Raw genomic sequence first — 22,950 nt, 5'->3', positions numbered from 1 at the left:
AATACAATATTATTATGCACACCGTCTGGGTCCATGGTTGCCGCTAGGAGGTAAAAGGTGTTACAGATTCTAAGGGCCCAAGCACTGACAGGGGCCCTCAAGAAGGCCCAACATGTGAATTTCATGGGGCCCAACATTTCTGGCGGCGCCCCTGTCTGGGTCTGTGTGTTATGCACCTTTGTGGAGGGCACTGGCCTGGCATTGTCATCCGTAAGCCACCACTCAGTTCTCTTTTTCCTACATGTTGCGGGTTTCTTAAAGACCAGGATAGATGAAGTAATGAGTTAAATAATCTTCGATTGAAGCTGCAGTGTGCAGACATCTATTCTCTCTATTGTCAGATACGCTTTTGTCCTGTACCAGGCCTCAATGAGGTGGGATGCGCATACTTTTACTCATCTGAAAAAAAGGGTGAAGTAATTAACCTGGTTTATGCAACTCAGAAATAAACCATAAACCTCTGAATAGAAGACCCCACGGTCTACACAGAACAAATGGCAGGCTCTTCTTCTGTTGACCAATGCAATACACCCCTTAGCAGTGGCTACTGCTAGAAGAACACACAGATTGCTTGGATGTCCCTAAAAATCATTCACAGGATCCAGATTGTGTTTTTCAGAAGTGAGGGACATTATGAAACCCAAGTCCAAGCAATAGTTGAAGCCAGACTAACAGTGTAGTATTATTTTCGCAATGTCTACTAGTTATGTCTGCTCGATTGTAAAATGACAGAATGACTGCAAATAAAGACAACTTACATTTGAATACGTAGTCGGCTTAAAATATTTTGTAAAAAATATTATGCGGCAGTAATAAGGAAAGGAACACACGTATAACAGTTCTGATGACCATTACACTACGATCATATGGGACAATGAAATTCATATAGATAAACTTGTTTCTGCACACCTCTGTCAAAAGTTGAATGTCAGGTCAGCATGTGAAAATGTAGGCCTACGTGTCCAGTCCCTGTACATTCAGGTTGACAAGCAAATGCCTAACAAGCTGTGGTCCTCCTGTGTATTGTTGTGGCATCTGTGGAGGAGCAGTGGGGATGTGAATGACAAAAAAAATGTGAATCCACTTGTAAATCCCACATCTCACATCAGTAGGCTAATAAACAGAGTTCAAAATGTCAATGGGAATGGGATACAGTAGGTGGGAAGTGAAAAAGACACATGGTGCACCAGGGCTTTGAACCGTTATTTTTTTCCTAACGTTCCGTTCCGAACAGAAACGGAATTATAACGTTTCCGGTTCTGAGTTCCACCAATAAATTGACGTTCCCGAACCGGTTAGAACCAAAAAATATTGTTCCCGGAACGGTTAATTTCGTTCCTGTCAGCTGATTATTCACCATAGGCCTAACTGACATTAACCAAGAAAGACGGAAGTGCAATGAGTCAGCCTACATTCAAAACTGTTTATTCAAGCGGATGAAAAGAATATCCTCCAGAATTTTGTCATTCAGGGACGACCTAAGCGGAGAAGCAGAGAATAAACCTCAATGATGAAAATGTGCGCTCCACGCTGACTTGGGTCACAGAGAGCACTATGATGGACATAGTGAGTTTGGGCATATTTGAAGCGGCCATGGATGCCCAATAACGCCGAACATTGTCGGTGTGCTTTACACGCGCTTCCCTGCAATGTCTTACTGTACAATAATGCAATGCAAACTCTGTCCTTTTGTATGACAGTGGTTTATCTTAATTAAGATGTGGAGTGAAGACTTTGTAATCTACAACTCTCTCACCATTCAGTCAGAGAATGTCTGATGTCACACAGGACGTGAACCTCAGCCGTCATGGTAACGTGCACAGGAAAATAATGACTTTTTTTTAGTTTGAGGAACGGTATTAACCGGTATTAACCGGTTACCATTATTTTTAAATAAGTGTTCCCGTTCCAGAACATAAAAAATAATAATGTTTCCGGTTTCGTTTCTGTTCCCTGTAAAATACAAAAAGTTCCTGGTTTTCGTTTTCGTTCCTTGAACCGGTTCGAAGCCCTGTGGTGCACAAATAGTTGGGTAAGTGGTGATTACAAGTTTTAAGAAGGGTGTTAAAATCTTAGAAATATTGTTAAATTTCTTTTAACCTTTCACAATGATGAACATTTAGATTGCCAATCTAATTGATTTTGGGTCTCCAGTATGTGTCTGATATGCCCTTTAACAGCTTATAAAACTACTGTACCAGTGGCACAGAACACACAGGAATACACATGACAAACCCTATTTAAATAATTCCAGCAAAATCTAACGCATGATTGCATTTTTGAGCTACTTCCAAATTTCAGTTTACCTGTGATGGAGGAAACGTAACTAACTTCAATGTGACTTCAGCTTGCATTGTGAAAGTGATTGATAAATAAGATTCAAAACCAGTGTTAATTCATATTGCCCATCATGGTGCTCATCGACCAGTCATGTGGTTTATGTTGGCCTTTGAGGGTAACGTGGGAAACGTGTGATCAGGCCCGCCGACAGGGGGGACAAAGGGCTATGTTGTGCCGGGCCCAGGGAAATATGGGGCCCAAAATTGGGTCCCCATTACATTGCATGTATTGGGTAGAGGGCCCGGTCAGATTACTTTGTCCTGGGCCCAGAAAAAGCTGTCAGCGGTGTGATAAATTGTGATGAAAATGGGATGAGGGAAAAACAGAATTGATCAATGGGAAAGTGGAACTGTTTTAAGCCTTTTCGTAGCCCCGTCTCTTGTAATACTATCTAAAAACTGAGAACAAAAAACAGAACAAAAGCTGGTGAACTGCATTGATATTTTATGACAATTATAACAAAGGTTGTCATCTTTTTTTTCCCTCTCACTGACACACAATACATGTCACTTTTGTTATCCGAGACAAAAAAAAGAAACTCTTCAAATGAAAGAGATAGTGTTCGCTATGCAACCTTCCCAACCCTTTTTCCCCTCTCTCTTTTCATTGAAACAAATTCAGTTATCATATGTACAACCCTATGAGGCAACATGTATTCAAGGCTACACTCACTCTCTTATCAAACATTCGATCACATGGATATTCTGGCATAAATAAACAAATAAATAACCAGGAAGAAATCCCAAACGGAATCTATGTTTCTGTTAAATCTGGGGACATGGGAAATGGGTGGATTCAAACCCATGGCTACTTCCTTCTTGAACAATTGCAGCTTCACTGAGATGAGTAATAATACATAAAAGATGAAGAAGGAAGCATCTAAAAACTAGTCATTGAGTGAGAAAATAGTGAGAGGGATGGCAGAGAGCCATCCTCCCTGTAATCTGTAGAAATGGTGTGACTCATCAGGGGTTCATTTCTCAAAACCATAGTTGCTAATTAAGTATGTTAGCTACTTTGTTGTTGGCAATACAATTTCCCAGTGGCAACTACCGAAGTTGCTAACTGGTTAGCAACTATGCTTGCGAGAAACGCACCCCCAGAACTTTACTTTGGCAAAGGGGGAATTCACATAGGTGGGGGTGGGGATAAGCTGGAGAATTCTTGACCATTTCAGGGGTGCATTTCTCAAAGAGTAGTTGTTAGCCTGTTAGCAACTTGGGTAGTTGCCAATGGGAAATTGCATTACAAACAACAAAGTAGCCAGCGTAGTTAGCAACTATGGTTTCAAGAAATGCACCCGTGATCAAGGTGAGGAGAGGCAACAGCTTTTCCAAACTCTGTGCACCATCTCTGATACATCTGCTGTTAGGATCTGATCTGAAGTGCTTTTTTCTCTCTGTCTAGTTGAAGACATCAACAGGGACTGGTATCCTATCACCAGGGTAGGTATGTCTCATATCGAGGTGAAATGTAATCACTGTTTCTTTTCTTTTCTGTTGTGAACATTAAACATTTCAATTTTTTTTATTTGACTCAGTTCAGTCAAACTCAGTGCCACCACAAACCTTAGTTCCACGTCCAAGTTTGTGTCTCCTAAATGCAAAAAAACCCTAAATTTGTAACAAACAAGTTATTGAAACAAAATGGCCTACAACTTATTTCTTAGTCATTATCCAACACAGTCAGAGTTGGCAACACACTTAACGGTTTCACATTGCATCCGAGAAGAATCTTCTCGGCCTCAATCTTCAAACCCCTTACGGTGGGAAGTGTCGGATGGTAGTAATTCATGTAACCATTCCAGAAGAACAACTTTTCAGTTCGTTTCACCCAAAATGAGAGCAAAGACATCAAAACATACCATGATAAAAGTCATGTCTGACCTTGAAATAGGGTTTTGAATCCCAATGACAAATGAATAATAGCTAGTCCACACATTCAACACAAACAAAACGTCATGAATGCTGGAGGGAACAGGGTTTTCCCCAACTAACGACCCTGTTGGTGCTATGGACCAGCAGATACCCAGTGATGATGGTTGTACGCCAGAATTGCTCAAAGCACTTCATACCCACAGCTATCCAACTGGACATTGGCAAGAAACAAACAAACAAAAACAAACAAACAAAAAACTTCAATCCAACCAAACCAAATACTGAAGGAAAAAGAAAACGAAAGAATGAAACAGACAGAGAACAAACAAAACACAAAGAAAACCAAAGGAAGCCATGCAGACATACTGTGAGCAAGTGAAAAGTGCTGATGCGTTCGTCTAAGTTGTTTTCTGATTTTAGATTTTTTTTTTTTTAATTGTCCCGTATATGTCCTCAGGAACAAGTTGTGTTGCTTGGAGGCTCGTATAGGTTGCTCTTCTTCTTCTTCTCATTGTGTGTCATTGTCAGAGAGGTTTGGGAAGCTGGTGGGCTGCAGTGGCTACTATACGTTCTTCACCTTCCTGTCCGTTTAGATTTCTCCTTCAGTGCCGCTCGTGTTGTTGGGATATGTGCTGGGCCAGGTGGCACCGTGGAGGAGAGGGTAAGCGAGTGTGTGTGGTGTGGTGTGTGGTAGGGAAGGATCTAGGGCTGAGTGAGTGACAGTGAGTGGGTGGGTAGAGGAGCACATAGGCAATTGTCCCAAAACACACACACACACACACACACACACACTGCACAGACAAGAGGTCCAGCGATGAACGGAAAAAAAAGGGGGGGGTGGGGGCTTCCACGAAAAAACAGCATGCTGAAGAAGACGTAGACACACTCACATACACACAAACGGCAAAACCGCCCACCATGCATCCTGTCTGTCCCAATGGCCAAAACCAAAACATGAGAATAAGAATGAGAATAATTCTTTTAACCACTTTTTGTGTAGATTTTTTTTTTCTCTTAAACATTTATCCCCCTGGTTCATTTTTCTTTGTTAAAATGTAACATAAGGCAGGGATTTTTTCGTGTTGGTGCGTTGGTGTTTTTTCTTTTTTTCTTCTGGCTATAATGAATTGTGACTGTTTTGATCTTAAAACCAGCCGGTTTTCTCATGTGCGTGCTCTGCGGGCAGGCGAGGGAGAGAGCCAGCAGCTACCGTAGCAACGGGGTCCAGAAAGGGCCTCCCCATTCCTATTGCAGATGAACCTCCCCCCCTCCCCTCCCACACAGACAACACTCTCCTCATCACCATCATAGTCATCATCACGGTTATCAATCTCCGTCTTTGTTGTTGTTGATGGTTTTTTTTTAGTGTCTGCAGCAGATGCGTCACGTCACGTCACGTCACGTCTCCCCTGTGCCGTGACGTCCGCGCTACGCCATGTAGATGAAGGTGTTAATGTCCGTCTCGTCCCGCTTGATGTACTTGTGCTCGATCAGCCACTCGATCTGCTCCTTGATCATCTTCTTCTGCGGCAGGAACATGTTCTTCAGGATCTCCACCAGCTCCGTCTGCAGCTGCGCGTTGGTGATCTTCTTGCGCATCTTCATGATCTGGATGATGGCCTCCTGTGAATTTGCGAAAAGGAAAGGAGAGGCGGGGAGAGAAGGAGAGAGGACAAGAGGAGATGATGACACAACGCCTCACCAAAAGAAGGTTTTGTTCATATCATGGTTTTGGGCTTCCATTGGTCAGATTGTTTTACTGGTTTATAAGTTGAGTACCAGTAGCTACTTTTTTTGACTCAAAATGGTGTTTGCAAGGTTCTAGCTGGTCAAATTGCCCATCAAGTCATTCGCTCACTAGATTACTGGTGAAATGCATTTTCACGCAATTGCTGAATTTCCTAAGGTTTTTTTTTTATTGATCATGCTTACTTCCCTGAAACAGTTACATTCCTAATTGAATCCGTATATATAATATATATATATATAAATTTATTGTCTATTGGGCTTGCAATTTACACCCCAGACATGATATAAAAGCTGACTTCTGTGGCTGAGAAGATGCCCATCGGCTTACCTGTGTCCTCAATATTCTGAGCTGGACGATGCCCTCGTTCTCCTCTTCCCTCATCCTCTCCGTGGTCAGCTGCAGGCGGCCGATCAGGTTGATTTTACCCCTCTTCTGAACCTTGGAATTTTTTCTGTGGGATGACACACAGCATCTGTAGTGCTTAACCATTCAATCCTAACACTGCCGAGAAACATGGCAAAAACTAAGCAGCTAGGTTTCTCTCGTATACTTTATTTATTTCATTTCATTCATTTCATTTATTGTTTATTTAGAAGGGACAGTGCACAATATACAATTGAGCCAGATTATAGCCACAGGGCTAATTTCCATCTGTAGTCCCTGGACAGGAATTGGTGTTAAGATAAAAAAAAATAGACTAATAATACAAAAATATTTATGTAGTAGAAACCAGTGAACGATATGTGCTGGTGCCTAGACTGTCCATAGCTAAACACCAATAATTGAGTTTACAAAAAAAGCTGTAATTTGAAACTTTCACATCACCCCACTTCTGTACAAATCTAATTAAGATGTTTTTTTTCATGCTTCACCTACACTGCTGTGCTATGCCACACAACTGTTAAACCCACAAAAAAATGTAACCTGTCACTTCAGCACAGATTGAGAAAAGGTCAATGGATGCCTACATCAAGGAGAACTCCTGATTGACAAAAAACAACGTGCTGTCCGTGAAGTCTTTGGGTGAGCCCACTTGAGGTTCATAGGAGAGGACTTGACGTTTCAGCTTGGGGAAGGCAACAAGAGACTGCAAAGACACAGAGGGGAGGAAAAGAGAGGGAGACAAAAACATGAGTTATTGAAACCGAACACCAGAGATTAAGGCTGTAACGATATTGCATCGAACCGAGGGATCGCGGTACGCAGACCCACGAACCCCTATCGCGAAGCTTCCTCACAGAATCGCGATGTGCCCTTTTAAAGTTGTTACCCTCAGTGTAGAACACAACAGGCAACATACAGGCAAGAGTTTGCATATGCGCTTAAAAAGACCAGTAGAAAAAGGGCGCACACGTTCGAGTAACAGTTCCATTCACCCCTTTCTCATATAAAATGCTCCTTCCAACCAGCACGTTGTTGTTATCCATTGCCTGAGCAACCTCCGCGAGACGAAAAACTTGGGCAAACATTGGAAGGTGAAGGACAAATGAACAACAGACCAAGAAGGCTTTTATAAACGTTATAAACGTTTTATTCATGCATGCGCGATGTATTGCGAGTGGAGTTTGACGTTGGAGCGGAGAGAGAGAGAGAGAGAGCGCACGAGATGCTCCGCCTGCCTATAAACCAGCCTGGAATCGCTTGTAGGGAGGTGCCCGAAGTCGGACGAACGTTGAGGCAGAATATTAGGCAGCATGATTATTTCTTCCCACAGTAATGTTAGGCTATATTGTAAAATTACCGCCTGCATAAGCAGAAAGCATGCTCCATTTCAGCCTCTGCATTCATTCTGGCTCTTGATAAAATGTCAAACTACAAAACGAAACGAAAAACGTGCACGTTACGTAGCAGTGAGAACTAACTGAGGTTCATTTCGAGGTTTGATTGTAGGCGGGCACGCGCTGCTGCACGATCAAAAAGAGCTACGGAAATATTTAACTTAGGCCTAATCAAAATTAAGTGTTGCATTTCTTTAAGTAGCCTAACTTAATACAACATGTTTCCTGACGATATATGGCCTGTGTTGTTTTAATGTTTGGATATTAATTGGATAGGCTATGTTTGATAAAGTAAGACAGCTGCCAATGACCATACACCCTGACCCTCCTCTCTCTCTCTCTCTCTCTCTCTCTCTCTCTCTCTCTCTCTCTCTCTCTCTCTCTCTCTCTCTCTCTACATATGATCTTAGCCTATTTATAAGCATTTTTCCTTGGTGAACTAATATCCCTTATTTCTCTGTGTTGTGTTTTGATGTCAACACCTGGGAACAGGTTGCAGTGGTAGCCTATATCTGCAACATTATTCAGCCTTGTAAACCTACAAAATTAATGCAGGCAGGTAAATGCAAAAAATATATTAATTACAAAGAATATATAATTATTTTCTTCTTATTATTTTTTTTTCAAATTTTTTTTTTCAATTTTTTTTGTGAAATCGTGGGCCATATCGAACCGTGGGTCATATATCGTGATACAAACCGAATCGTGGGTTGGGTGTATCGTTACAGCCTTACCAGAGATGTCACATTCTTCCTCTAAAAAGTCAGAGAATGCACACACATCAGTAGCACAGGTGCTGGACCAGAAATAAGGCAACTGAAAGGGAAATAAAGGTCCGCAACACTGTTTGATGCTCCCAAAAATGTATTTGCACAACGTTTCGGATTTTCAGCCCTTCATCATGTTGCACTGTGATGAAGGACTGAGAGTCAGAAACGTTGTGCTATTAAATTTTTGAGAGCATCAAACAGTGTTGCGGACCTTTATTTTCCTTTCAACATTCTTCATCTAACCATTTCATTGATGGTCAATAATACTGATAACTAAAAACGCCATTTGTTTGGACACCTCGTCCATTGAGCAATTTAGGCAGTCCTGTTCTGTTCTGAAGTTGCATCCATGTTTCAGAATGAAGTCCAGTTGGAGTGCTTCCTGGAACTGTGTAGTTTTTCTAAGATGGTGCTCTTTGGTGACAGGCTTGGTTGATTTCGTTGCATCCATGTTTACTGAAGGTTCTCGTGCTTCAACTTCCCACAAACACTAGACCCACATAAATCTTTGTCTTGTCTGCATAGGACAGTGGGAAATGCAATGCATTGCTCATTCCATCGTGTGCCTAGTGCACGTGAAGACATTGACACTCAGCTGAAGATGTCGACTTACCCACAGTGTCCGTCTGAGCTCAGCGTCAGGCAGCTCCGTGGCCAGTTTCAGGTTCTCAAAACTGATTTTCTCTCGGGGTCTTTGGTTCCAGGCAAACAGGACAGCCAGCTGGAAAGTGGTCACCTCCAGGTCATACTGCCCAACTTCATTCTTGAACGTGATCTGGTAGAGTCAAAAAAATTGGTAAATCGTGACATTATGAAATTTAACACATGGGCACTGTAACTTACTGTTTACTTTGTGTTCAGGGTATGGAATGCTGATGAAATTTCAGTTTGGCTGGATGAAAACACAGACTAGCCACTTTGACCAAATGGTGAGTGTGAGGGTTTGGCTAGTAAGATTACCCTCTACTAGCCATTTCAGATGGTGATGGAAAAAGTTTATTTAGAGCCCTGGGCATCCCTAATGAGAATGGAGTTGAGAGTGGAGCCCTTACGATGCCGTTGGACATGAGGTGGTGCCAGTGGAGCTTGCGGCCGCTGTGGTTCTTCTTGTAGAACTCCTCCACTTCCGGAATCAAGTCCTCCAGCTCCGTGGGCAGCGACACAAACACCTTCTCCGAACTCCGAGACCACGCGCCCGCGTTCAGGATTTTGATGTTCACCGAATCGGCTGTTGATCCAGCAAAGATTTCATTAAACACACATTTTTTTACCCTTGCATTAATATTAAAGAAACAGGGGTGGTGTTGTGACAGAGAGCAGTGGAGTTCAAAGGAGCCCCATGGCTATCATTAATGTAGCCTCAATGCGTACATTAAATACTTTCATAAAATAAATACTTTCATAAAATCCTTACATGCAGAGAGAGAAAGAGAGTGGGTGATACAGTGATTGTTGCTAATGTGTCCTCACCTGGTAACGCTAATTTGTTGTGTTTATGCATCTCCTTGAAGACCTGGTTGAGATCCTCCGATACCTTGATGTCTTGGAACATTCTGGCTAGCTTGTTGACGTAATCCGCAGGCATACCTACTTCCTGTGAACAGAGCCAAAGGAGAGAGGATGCTATAAAGCAACTTCACAAAATGAGGAGTGCACAGGAAAACTGAGTAAGTTACTCCCCATATCTGTACTTTTGATGAAACCCCAGGAGTATTCTAGTGAATAAAAGCGTAAAAGCCAAGTTACATTTTATATTACCAATCCTATGTAATTATAATACATATTTTATTTTGTACAGTGCATGTTCATATACTTTCAATTAGAAAAAGAGTAAAGTAAGTGGTTACAAACTTGTTAAAAGCATTTTGTGCAGCAAGAAGTGCAACAGCATTTGAAACATGGACATTAAGATTCAAGATTCAAAAAAAGCTTTATTGCCTGATATGTTGCCATATTAGAAAATTGTCTTTTGATTTAAGGCTTGTGTGTGTGTGTGTGTGTGTGTGTGTGTGTGTGTGTGTGTGTGTGTGTGTGTGTGTGTGTGTGTGTGTGTGTGTGTGTGTGTGTGTGTGTGTGTGTGTGTGTGTGTGTTATCCCATATTGTATCAGTGCCGAGCCCTCTACTTACCCTGAGCCACTCCACCATGTTCTCCTCTATCTCGCTATCTGCTGAAATGTCCAGGATCAGACGCCTCGTCAAGTGGGCTTTATGATAGCGCATGAAGACATCCTTATTTTGGACGTACTTTAACACCAACAGCTGAAACAAAAATGGTTGAAAAATATTAAAGGTAGTAGATATTAGGAATGAGGCGCATTTTGGAATGGCTTATTGAATTTAAAACACAGAACAAGAACACAAACAATCCCTCCAAAAACTACAGACAATAAAAACAGAGACAAAAAACATTGATAACAGAAATTACAGTTTGCAATAACAATAAACAATACATTTTTTTCAACAACTAACAAACTCTGCAACAAAAAAGAGAAAAGGGAATGCTTCACTGGGTCCTGTATCCAGTCAGTAAAAAAGGGTGCTCATCAAAAAAACTTGTGCGTCCAAACTTCCATGAAAAGATAAAAAACACTATTTGAGGCACTCCTTACTAAAGTTAAAAAGCCTTCATTAAATACTGGCTACATGCCTACGCGTTTCTACCAAACTCTCTCTTAAAGAGAGCTGTTGTGGTTGAGTCCTTGCTCTTACCACTTCCTTTAGTTTCAGCTCGATCTCCTCGGAGGTGAGCTTCTTACTGAGCGGAGTCTTCCTCAGCAGCATGTCACAGTAGTTGGCCAGCAGCTCTGGACACTTGGACTCCGGCTGGGTTTTCAAGCCCACCCTGGGGCAACAGAAGGCACACACACGCACACACCGCACACACACAGTAAAGTCATCCGTGGAATAATGGAGAAATGACTAATCCATAAGTTGTATGTATCATTAACCTGTTGATGCCTAAAATATCTGCAAAAAAGGGTGCTAAATGCCTAAGGCATTTTTTGGAAAAGGTACTGTTAGCCTGTAAAAACTTAAATATCTCAGCATCTGAGATAAATATCTCTGCATCCTTTAATAAAAAATCTGAAATCTCATGAGTTTCAATTTTGCGTCATGCAGCTCCAGGCGCTAAGGTGAATGTTGCGCTACATTCGCAAAATACAGCATCAATGTGTTAAGAAAAAAAAACACACAGTCCTAACAGTCATGGATAGGCTGATGAAGCATTTGTATTAAATAAGGCAAGAGGACTCTAGTGCACTAAAATTATTTGAGAGGACATTCACTGTTGTCAGAGACTCACCCCTTTTGTTTCGTTGGCAGTTCCAGCTTAAATATTGTGGCATCATTCACTACGGCTTTGTATGCCTGAAACAAGGATATTTTCCTCATTATGACATTGTGGAGAAAATTTCAACAGGGATTTGAGTTAAATTACTGGTACATTTTCCCAAAGACATTGTACAAGAAACAGAAGAAAATCACCCAGCTTAGAGTCGTTTTACCTTAAATTCTTACCATTTCATGTAACTATTTTACTATGCTGACAGTACATTATGATGGAATAACAAAAACTCCAGTTTTCAAATCATGACAGCCTACTTGATTAATTTCATGCAACATATTTTTAAATAAAAAATGTTATCAGGTTGCATTACAGGTGTCGTAATCAAGCTTGACTATTGTGACAACATTGTCATACACAAACCATACACAATGAATGCCTCTCAGTACACAAATGCACAAAGATCCAACAAATCAGCCAGTGTAACTCACTCACTTCAGTCATCATATGAAATACAATAACTAACTGAATTTCTTACATGCATGTCCACCAAACACATTTTAGATGCATATAAGCATCTCTATATGTCCGTCAGTCCTTTCGGTCTGTCTGTCCGTCTGAAACACATTCTCTAATTGTGTCCACAAGGCAGTGCATAGACGGACGCATCTTTGTCCGCCTGTCGGACTTGTTTTGTCTCCTAGACTAGCACTGCAAGCCTTGCTTCCCATCTGCTTTCTAACCTTGCTGTTGCTAAGTTACAATGTGCATCATAAGGCATGGTAGCCTGATGGCTAATTGAGACTGTAAGCTTTACTTTCAATAAAATTAAGCAAATAAATTGCCTATACACAACCATGACCTATCCAGTACAACAACAAAAAACCATAAGATGGAGTGCTATGTTGGGTGATGGGGTGAGAGAAGAGATCAACGTGGCTCTAACTGCTGAACTGAGTTAAACGTGCTCTGAGAGCTGCCTCAAAAAAAAGAAAAAAAAGGAGAGCCTGTCAACGTCTCTGTAACACTTAACGTTTATTGCCGTGGACACCGAAGATCATAGGATTTTTATTAAAAATAAACCCTGCCAGCCCAGGGCTTAAAACATGTTTGGTGGACACAGGCCCTGAAATAGCCGCAGTGTGTCCCTGAAGAGTCACAAACAGCTGTGCTCTAATAAAGCAGGAAGAAACCCCAGCTGATAGGCACGAGAGGCAAAAAACCTACTTTGTCTCTGGCGGTCAGGAACCTGGGGTCATCCTGAAACGCCTCCTTCACCAGTTTACTGAAGCGGTTGAAGAGCGTGAGAAGCTGCTCTACATACTTCTCCGAGTCCTGAGGGAGAACAGAAACACAACATTAACATTAACATTGCATAAATACAACATGAAGGAATGCAAACTTGACATGAGAGCATTTAACGCCAAAACACAGAAGCACCTGGTTAACACAAAAAAACCATAATATTATGCAACATTTGTTAATCAGCAGTAACTGTGCACAAACTACAGGGTGTGCAGAATTATCAGGCTTTTTGACCATTACACAAGCTTTTTGACCATATAGACCATTTTGTAATGTTTGTTTGATATTTTTGTGCGAATGTGACCAAGATTTTGGCCATTTTTAGACATCCACATCCCTCTGGAAGACTAGTTTGGGTCTACGTGGGACTAGTTTCGGCATAGTTGCTAGGTGATGTAGGGTAAGGTTATAGATAGTTAAGGTTATAAATTGGCCCAAATGTCTATTTAGCTTGCACAAATGTACACAAAGCATACTGGCGTACTTGAACCAAATGGCCTTAATGAAGAATTGTTTTCTGTAGAGTATTCTACTGCCCCCTCTCGAATTGAGTCATTGTATGACGCACCCTTTGGGTGTTGATGAATTAACATGACCTTAAATGCCCCCTATTTTGATATCTCCACTTTGTGATTTTTCTTTGGGATATTATTTTGGTGCAATATATATTTTTGAACTTGTTTCTTTATCGTTGTTTTTTTGTTTTTGGAGTGCAGCCTCTGTCATTGGCACCCTTGGGTGATTGCAGTCACCACCCCCCTACGCACCTGTCAGGTGCTTCTGAAAGTTTTTTTTTAAGCACCACCTACCCAGGTTTGCCATATTGACTCTGAAGAAGACGTGTGAACGTCGAAACGTTAGTCTTGGCGCTTGCCCAATAAAACAAGCTATTTTCCACATCTGAAGATTGTGGTGATTCCTTTCTTCCCGTACATAAACAGGGTGTCTACAGGTTTGACCAAGTCAAAATTAAGACATTTTAAGACTTTTCAATACCATTTTCCAAATAAAATTAAGACCAACTCGCAGCGTTATCAGGTTTTAGCAAGTCAAAATTAAGACATTTTAAGACTTTTCAATACCATTTTCCAAATGAAATTAGGACCAACTCGCAAGATCATACACAGGTTCAAATGAAGCACAAAAAACAATTGGTTATTTACATTAAAGTAGCCGTTTGAAAACACAAAACTATACACAATGAAACTTTACACTAAATAAAATTCAATAATGCGTTCTAAATTACACTACATGGCTATAACTCCCGATTTCCGTCGCTAAGTTCATCACATGGCTGACATAATTATTCCTCCCTAAATTAAGCTCCACAAATTTAAGACATTTGGGTTGAAAATATAAGACAAAATAAGACTTTTCAAGGCCTTATTTGCCGAAAATGAAATTTAAGACTTTTTAAGACTTTTTAAGGACCCGCTGCCACCCTGAGAAAGCATACTCAAACAAACCCCAAAGATGTTCCACTTATTTGCAACCCACAGCGTCCAACTTCATGTAAGTCACAATCAGGTCAGCTGGACTATGTGGAAGCGATATGATACATGTGATGGATGTTACAAGCAAGAATCAGCAGACTTTTAGACAAAATACAAATAATACCAATAAGGGGGAAAAGAATCCCCTCTTAGTATATCTTAAAATGAGTGGGACGAAGCATAGCTTTTTGTTTCTCTCTCACCCCTATGAAGTGTTCCTAACATTAGTACTCACAGTAGTGATAGTCTCGGCTGCAGCTACCATGTCTGCCAGTCCAGCATTGATGATGTGCTCCTCCAGGTCCTTGAGCATGGGTTCGATACCGCTGGGGACTTTGTCCATGAGCGAAAACATCAGGTGCAGCTCTGGGGGGGACAGACAAGACAGACTCTGGTTTTCAGATCCAAATACACCGCAAGAAATTACATCTAAGCAAGCTTATTTTTCTAGTTTCAATATCAATTTAAGTAAAAATCACTAAATAACTAGCGCTTTTGAATTACAACTTTTGGACTTTTTAAGTTTTAAGTCATTTGCCAGTGGGGAAAGTAATTTTGTTCTTGATCATATTCCTTTACTTGTTACAAGGTGGATTTTTTTGGCAGTGTACGTGTGACTGGTAACAGGGATCAACATTTTTTTAACTGGCAATAGGGAACAGGATTCTGGGAAGAACTGAAAAATGATGTGAACTGGGAGCTACTTCACTCACTGTCAGTTTCATTGCGTTTGATCATGCCAGGACATTCTGCCAGAATGGTTTCTTTGAAGGACGTCACAAGTGCATTCACACAACATTCCATAAGCTGCAAGCAAGATTAAAACGTTAAACTTGATGTGTTTTTTTTGGAAACAAGACATGACTAATCAATTTGGACTCAACAACCATTGTCTAAGTCATACAATAAGGCATCTCATTAACAGTAAGAGTAACAATAAGAGCACCACAAACTTTAAAAGTGATTCTGTAACCAATCCTAATCTAATCCACTAAATCACAAAAAATGCTGTCATTTTAATGTTTATTAGCTTAATTCAGAATGATTATAACAGTAGTTAATACTGCACCCAAGTGCACTGCACTTACTGCTTGGACAGAGTTACATTCACGCCGCGTCTCCAAATACCGAAGTGCCCGTTTCTCCTCTTCCCTTAGTTTAGCATCTGCCTGCGGAGCACAGTGGACAACACAAGAGTCAGCATCTGTGCCGACAGTATCAAAGCTGACCGTCTATTCAACATCATATTTAATAGAATAGCCGCATTATCAGGTGTAATTCTTGCATTTTATTCTAGTGGGTTAGCATGACAGACAGACGTTTCGGCCTAAGCCTTCTTCAGCGTCTCAGCGACTTTGCCGATGCTCGCACCTGAAGACCTTGTAAAAAACAGTTGGGAGTTGAGCGCACTTTCTGAAAAAAGTCTACTCAACATCAGAAATCCTTGGCCTGCCCCCTACATCATCATATTTTATAAGGCTATATGGGCCATGTTTGAAAAGGACAAGGCAACAGATCTTAGAATGCAAATCCATTAAATAATAATAGCTCATTTACACCAGTGTTTGTCAAACTTTTTCAGACTAAGGAGGACCACTTTGTCCCCCCAAAAATATTCAGGGACCACATGTCAACAGTTGAGGGGTGGCAATTTGACACTGCTAATTTCAATGCAGACCATTTACTTTTTATTCTTATTACAAGCCTGTTTTATTGAGGTAAAAATATGACTTCAGCTATGTTTATCTTTGTAATAATGTTACAAATATAGCCTACTGCAAGCTTGTCTTGGAAAATTAGAAATCCCCTCAGGGACCACCTGAGCTCTGTCGCAGACCACCAGTGGTCCCAGGGCTACACTTTGAGAATCCCTGCATTACATATTATTTAATATGCATACATTTATGAAGGTCGACACCAGCCATTCATGTAAAGAGCTACAGAGGGGTGGGGGGGTGGATCTCTGCTGTAGAGACAACCTCCCAACATAACACAGATGTCACTAAACCCCCATCCACCTCCATCCCCTCCACCTCCATCCCCATCGTCCCAGCTGCCTGCACCTACATATTTCATGTAGTTCTGCACGCCATTCTGCTGCAGGTAGGAGGGCGCCTGCGTCCTGTAGAAGCGCTCGGTGGAGTCCAGGTACGCCTTCTCGAAGTTGTCTCTGTAGATCTGGAGCTTGTCCTCCGAGTTGGAGCACAGGTTCACTGTATTGGGGGGGAGACACCAGGGGAAAACACAAGACATCAAAGAATGAGAAAAAGGGTCCTATTTTGCCGAACTGTGGCCACACTGACAGGGAAAGTAACATAACATGATCTTTTCTTCATATTTATGGGAAGACATAAATTAACGAGAAGCCGTCAGAGAGTGCAAACCTCTGCTAAGGCCATGCGGTCACTGATGCCATAACATCTACACGCTGTGGAATCCTATGCCTATATAATATGACTTACAAACATTAGACTATGTTATATCCTTTTTTCTTTTTTTTTTAAGAGATTCTTCACCATTGCGGCCGGGATAGGGCGAATTTTGACACTCCAGTTTCTAACGTCGCAAAAACAAGGCAGAAAGACATGAAAAAAAAGGTTGTAACATACTGTAGTCAGCTTCCTTGGCAGAGGTTTCTAGTTCTACATTTCAAGTTTCTTTAGATTTTCTGTCCATTTCCTATTATTAGTTGTGTATTTAGTGAAATGAGACTTGAAGGCTAGCCGTTTTCTGTCAGCATAAATACGCCAACTCAGCAGTTTCTACTGACCGGACTGGAAGTCATATGGTGCGGCTATTCATGTCCATCTTCTCTACTGCCAATACATTGATCCAAATGTGTGTTTAGACATGCATTTAAGTCTGTTCTGCTTTACAATAATAAGTCATGATAATTTTAGATGATTTTTGTAGAATATGATGGGAATATGAAAAGACTCACAATACTTTAGTCATTTGTCACATGAGGCTGTACATTTTTCACAATGAACGAGATCCAGACCTGCATTGCCCTCAAATCAGTCAAGCAAAGAAATTTCCGACCGACTGGCCAGTCAAGATAGTATCGTGTTCCATGCTAGTTTTTCTTTGACAGAACTGCACTGGTATTCAATCTCTCCGCATGACTTCCTTCATTTTGATAATAAGGTTGATAGAAAAGTACACTTGAAAATTATGTTATAGCTTTTTTTACTGTATATGATGTGAATATGACTTTGTAGAATATGATGTTCCCCTCTCAAAAATCATCATTAAAACATAATCTATTCATGAGTAACATGAGTCTGTGTATTTCTTACAATAGTCAATAATTTAAAAAATGAGCTCCATGAGTTAGTGATGAGTTAATCCAGTGGTTCCAAAACTGGGGGCCGGGACCCCTAGGGTGGTCGCAGAGGGGGTCGCGGAGAGAAGGGACTTCGCATAAAAATGGGAAATCCACATGTTAAAAGCTAACAGCTAATAGATGTAGTTGCTGTCCAGTGGATTTCTAGCAATATTAGCGGAAAAACTATTAAGAAAATCAATATTAGCAATATTAATGGGCAAAACAATTGCGAGGCCTAGAAAATATTCTGAAGTCCAAAAGGGGGTCCCCACTGAAAAAGTTTGGGAACCACTGAGTTCATGTACTCATTCATCGAACTGCGACCGAGAGTAGTCATCATCGTCTCACCGTACGACTCCCGCACGCCGATGACCAGCTGTGAGTCGAAGGCCTCCCCGAGCCTCTCTGCATGCACCAGCTTCATGGCGCTGTCCTGCAGCCGGTTCTTGATATTGGAGAAGATGGACTCATTCCAGGTGTCCAGCATCAGCTTTAAAGGGGGACAAAACCAGACAGGAGAGAGTGAGTGCGTTCCAATATACGACCTTGCGTCCTCCACTTTTGCTTGTGGCCTCGTACCAGGAAGCAATATGTCATGGTGACATCACTGACAACAGCATTACATTTCCATATCTCGCAAAAGCTCAATTGTAAAGTCATTTTTTTTCATTTGCAAACTGGATGATGAATGAAAAACAGTCCCCCAAAAGTTGTTGTGGCTAGGCTGACAGCTGGAAAACGGTATTGTTTTCTCCACGAAGGCGGGGCCAGGAGGCAGGGTGAGGACACAAGCACAAGTGGAGAACAGAAGTGTGCATATTGGAATGCACAGTGTGTGTGTGAGCGAACTCTTTCACTCCAAACTCAAGGTACGGAACGCAGTACTGAAATTACAGCAACATAATCCAGAGTTAACTGAACCATGGCTGGCCAGTGTTTCCTGTAGGGAGTTTTGCCCGTTTAAGAGTTAAAGAGGGGGTTGTCCAAAGAGGTGTAAAATTTATAATTTCAAGATCCATTTCAAAACGGCATCTTTTTTCCCCTCCTGAAAGGTTTTTATTAGCTCTGCTAAGTTTGGACAATGTTATGCAAGTTGCATTCTCTGATTTGATTGGCTATCCACCGGCAAAATCTCATCTGTCTGACGTCATGTCAAACTAGCCAGCAAGTGAGTCAGCAATCTAACCAATCAAAATACTCACATCATTCACCTCCAACCCCATATTTTGTACTATGAGGTGCTGCTGCATATCCCTCTTCGATATCATACCCCTCCCCCGCCAACTCCGGTCCTCACCTTCCTATACTGTCTAGGGACAAGTGGGATTATGGCTGAAAAGTTATTACCGTAATTGCAAATCTGCATTTCACAGCATTCACGCTCTGCAATCCCTTCTTTTGTACTGCAAATTGCAAAACATATCCCCGATACCGTACCCATACCCCACCAAAAAAAAGAAAAAAAAAAAGAAAAGAAGATTCCCCAATGTTCAAAACATCCACCATCTCCAACCCCTTGTCTACTGCTGTGAGATGCTATGGCCCCCTATATCGTACACAGTAGCGTTTTGGAGAGCGCGCACATCCAGATTGGACAGGTGCCGGACTTAAACACGATTAAACATGAAAAGAAGGAAGGTCCGCACACTGTTGCTGCTCCAGGTTTATTAACACAACGTTTCGACCATGTAGTCTGGTCTTCGTCAGGTGTATGTCATACACCTCATCCTTTCTCACTATGCTATATTACTGTGGACATTTTGTTAGGCGTTTTGTGTCATGTAGAGCGTCTCCTCACCTTTCTCACTAAGTGTTATGTCTCATGTAGAGCGTCTCCTCACCTTTCTCACTATGCTAATATTACTGTAGACGTTTTGTCTCCTGTACATCATCTCGTCACCTTCCTCACTACGTGTTTTGTCTGCTGTAGAGGGTCTCGTCACCTTCCTTGAGCACTATGCTATATTACTGTGGACGTTTTGTTAGGTGTTATGTCACATGTAGAGCATCTCCTCACCTTCCTCACTATACTGTCCTCCACGTTGGACTTCTTGTTGCTGCCCTGCTTGCCCATCAGCGTGATCTCCAGCTGGCAGAAGGGCTTGGGCAGGATGTCGCACTGCGTGAAGAACTTCCTCCACTCCACGATGTACGCCTTCAGCAGCGCCGTGTCATCCTGATGGCTCAGCACCCGCTAAACAGTTGACAAGAGGATGGGTGTTGAGGGTTTTTTTTTTTTACATTCTTGCATGATTCAACGCCACTAAAAAGTTCATCTGAAATGTTAACAATGCAATTTTCCTGTAAATCTGAGCAAATTAAGAGAAGGAGTTTTTGACATAGGTGGCTAAAATAGTACATGTTGAACAGAGGCGTGTTTATTAAATTGTATCAATACAGCATATCTAAGTGACCTATCTAATCATAGTTTATGGATATACCCAGCCAAGATGGTAGAAAGAAGTCCATACACTTACTCTAATGTAGTTCATCAGTAGACATAAACTATTTTTAGTTATAAATCAAAACTGTTTATGAGCTAAAATGAAGCATTGCATTGTAATGGCTCTGCATTCTAACATTGAATTGCTATTCAGCACCAGATAAATAGCAATACACATCATATAGTGACCCTGTATACAAATTGTATCCTGCAGTTGTTGGCAATAACCAGGAATGACCTTCATCCCAATGCGTTTTACTCACAGCCTGAGCTTGCTTGATAAAATCTAAGATGTCCTCCTTCAGTGCTTGGTGGATCTTTGCGGGACCTTTGTCATCCCATAGGCATACGGCATGGACATCTCTGTGAGTGACAAGCAAGCGACAACAAGTGACAAGTCAAAATACAACAAGGCAGAGAATGCGCGCACATCAGTTGCTGGACAAAATAAAATAACAGATGTAAATAATAAATGTCCGCAACACTGTTAATGTCTGATCCCAGTTGTTTAAGGGCACGACGTTTCGGACCTTAGTCCTTCTGCTAGTACAACCCACTTGAAGAAGGACTCGTGCCATCAAACAACTGGGGGCATTAACTTAACAGTGTTGCAGAGATTTATCATTATTTACTACGAGTCAAAATACACCCACACGAACCCAAGAATGATCGAACCCGTTTAGACAGAGGGTGGTCAGGGCTGCTTGTTATTAAGTGCATCCACACAAATCCTATACAGAAGCAATATCAAATGAGGCAGTTTCATAAAGTCGAGAGGCACCTGGATTCAGAAGCATCTTGTATCACTTTTCAGCTGATTTTAATGAGCCATGTAAGAGTTTTGAAAGAATAGACTGTAAGTGCACAGGTCAAATGAGGTGTGATTTGGAATATGCAGTGTCTCAAACAGACCAAGTAGCATTTTGTAGTGCTGCTACCACCCCCACCCAGTGAAGGTGCAGTGTTACACTTGTACCCCCAATTGACGTATGCACTATTGATCTGCGTGTATGTGTGTGTGTGTGTGTGGGGGGGGGGGACAGACAGACGTTTGGGGTGCTGAGTTTTCATTCCGTGGTGCTGCACCACAGAGTGGTCTATGTATGTATGTATGACGTGTGTTAAATAAACTGAAGCTCCTGAATGCAGAGTGCCCATGACTGTTGTCAACGACCAAAAAGGTGTATGATGGATGGCCTTACGAGAACAAGTCGAACCACTGCTGCTTGGTCACCGACTCCTGTCGAAGCAGCTTCAGGACAATTGGCCTCATCGAATTCCATTTGTCCTCGAACTGGAGGGCCCCTTTGTTCTGAGGGGGGCAAGATATTCACATGACCTATGCTTAGATCCAGAAGCTTGACATTCCATAGTCTGCACAGGCCCTACTATTTCTAATATGCCTAAGATGCCAGGTAAACAGTGCAATGTTTACTCTATGGCAGGGAGCCTCCGCCACATGATGCAGCATCACACATATTGCAATAACAAAACTGAGGTTTTGGTACGACAAGCCAAAAATGCAAGTGCAAGAGGGAAAATATAAGATGGCATCAATTTACAAGGGGAAACGTATGGGAGGACACTTCTTTCATACAGCCTTTGTAACCGCAGGTTACATTAGTGAGGGATGAGACCAGGATAAACAAGTCATATGTTCCCTGCTGCAGAAGTCAGGGTAACGCAATACTCAAGTATTGCTGTCCACCGTTACACTGAAATGACTGTATGTATCCACTGTTTCAGCAGCTCAGGCCAGGGTGCACAAAATCAACTGATGACACAAGCGACACAGTTTTGTTTTGAGTCAGACATTGCCAACTGATGCTTGACAGGTCAGGAGAGGAAATGTCTGCAACCTGGCAACTGCTAATTATGTTCTACCAAGGGTTTAGGCACAGGATATATCCCGAAATCAACTGAGTAATAGCTGCGACTTCAGCATTAGCTAGCTAAGTGTTGCATTTCTGAACTCTTGAATTTCTGAGGTGGTTATGAAATGGCAAGGTTCAGGACGACTAAATATGATAATTGACAGAACATCCTGCGGTAGATTTGAAGGTATGTGCCCACTGCGATGGTCGCTGTAATGATATTTTGGTAGACTAACGTTATTCCAAGCTAAATAGCTAGCTAAATAGCTAGCCACATAACGACCAAGCTAAGCAGCAAATGTTGGCTTTCGGCAAGACCTTGTTAGCCACCTAGCAAGCTAAGAGCTTTATGTTTTACTGTCTGGACTGCAAGCAAAGAAACAGAATGTATCGTCTCTCGTGGGATTTGCATGTTAAACAGATAGTACTCGTTATCTGCAGCTGTAAAGCTGACCACACTTGGCAGGACTCATAAAACAAAATATTGGGAACATTGAATTGAAGTGCCTCCTACCTTTAACAAATTAGACGTCGCCATATTTCCTCAACTTATCCCCTCGTGCAATCTCGCGAGCTTTACTTAACTAACGTTATGCTGTCAGATTGCTGTGTGCTGTCAAAAGGCCGTATAACATGAATATTCCCAATTTCTGCTATTGAATTTGTCACATAGGCCTACAAACCAACACATGCATATGTATGTAC

At 41.6% G+C, this 22,950-nt stretch overlaps 1 protein-coding gene across 2 annotated transcripts; it reads right to left on the bottom strand.

Annotated features, from left to right (window-relative positions):
* Positions 1 to 2,767: 2,767 nt before the first annotated feature.
* cul5a (cullin 5a) lies at positions 2,768 to 22,801 on the bottom strand. 2 transcript variants are annotated; one of them, XM_063205407.1, is made up of 19 exons: positions 22,760 to 22,801; positions 21,574 to 21,683; positions 20,635 to 20,734; positions 19,946 to 20,122; positions 18,277 to 18,418; positions 16,668 to 16,813; positions 15,689 to 15,769; positions 15,314 to 15,407; positions 14,836 to 14,966; positions 13,030 to 13,137; positions 11,821 to 11,885; positions 11,226 to 11,358; positions 10,644 to 10,775; positions 9,986 to 10,109; positions 9,568 to 9,743; positions 9,129 to 9,290; positions 6,936 to 7,054; positions 6,295 to 6,418; positions 2,768 to 5,840 (listed from the first exon to the last, which is right to left on the bottom strand). In XM_063205407.1, exons 1-19 carry the CDS (start codon positions 22,781 to 22,783, stop codon positions 5,646 to 5,648), a joined length of 2,343 nt encoding a protein of 780 aa, XP_063061477.1. In that variant the 5' UTR covers positions 22,784 to 22,801; the 3' UTR covers positions 2,768 to 5,645. The 2 variants fall into 2 exon arrangements, with proteins under 2 accessions (XP_063061477.1, XP_063061476.1); XM_063205406.1 differs by having other exon boundaries at positions 11,226 to 11,368; positions 11,822 to 11,885.
* Positions 22,802 to 22,950: the final 149 nt, after the last annotated feature.

This window comes from Engraulis encrasicolus, chromosome 8 (assembly GCF_034702125.1).
Source record: "Engraulis encrasicolus isolate BLACKSEA-1 chromosome 8, IST_EnEncr_1.0, whole genome shotgun sequence".
NCBI classification, from domain to species: Eukaryota; Metazoa; Chordata; class Actinopteri; order Clupeiformes; family Engraulidae; genus Engraulis; species Engraulis encrasicolus.
Note: the sequence above shows the minus strand (reverse complement) of the source record. Positions and strands in the feature narration are given on the sequence as shown.

Excerpts from the sequence above, each read along its gene's own strand:
- cul5a (XM_063205406.1), bottom strand. The coding sequence starts at position 22,783 with ATGGCGACGTCTAATTTGTTAAAG. Across the intron at positions 10,110-10,643 it reads ACATGGTGGAGTGGCTCAGG|GAAGTAGGTATGCCTGCGGA; the intron begins GTAAGTAGAGGG and ends CTCTGTTCACAG. Across the intron at positions 6,419-6,935 it reads AATCAGGAGTTCTCCTTGAT|AAAAAATTCCAAGGTTCAGA; the intron begins GTAGGCATCCAT and ends GTCATCCCACAG.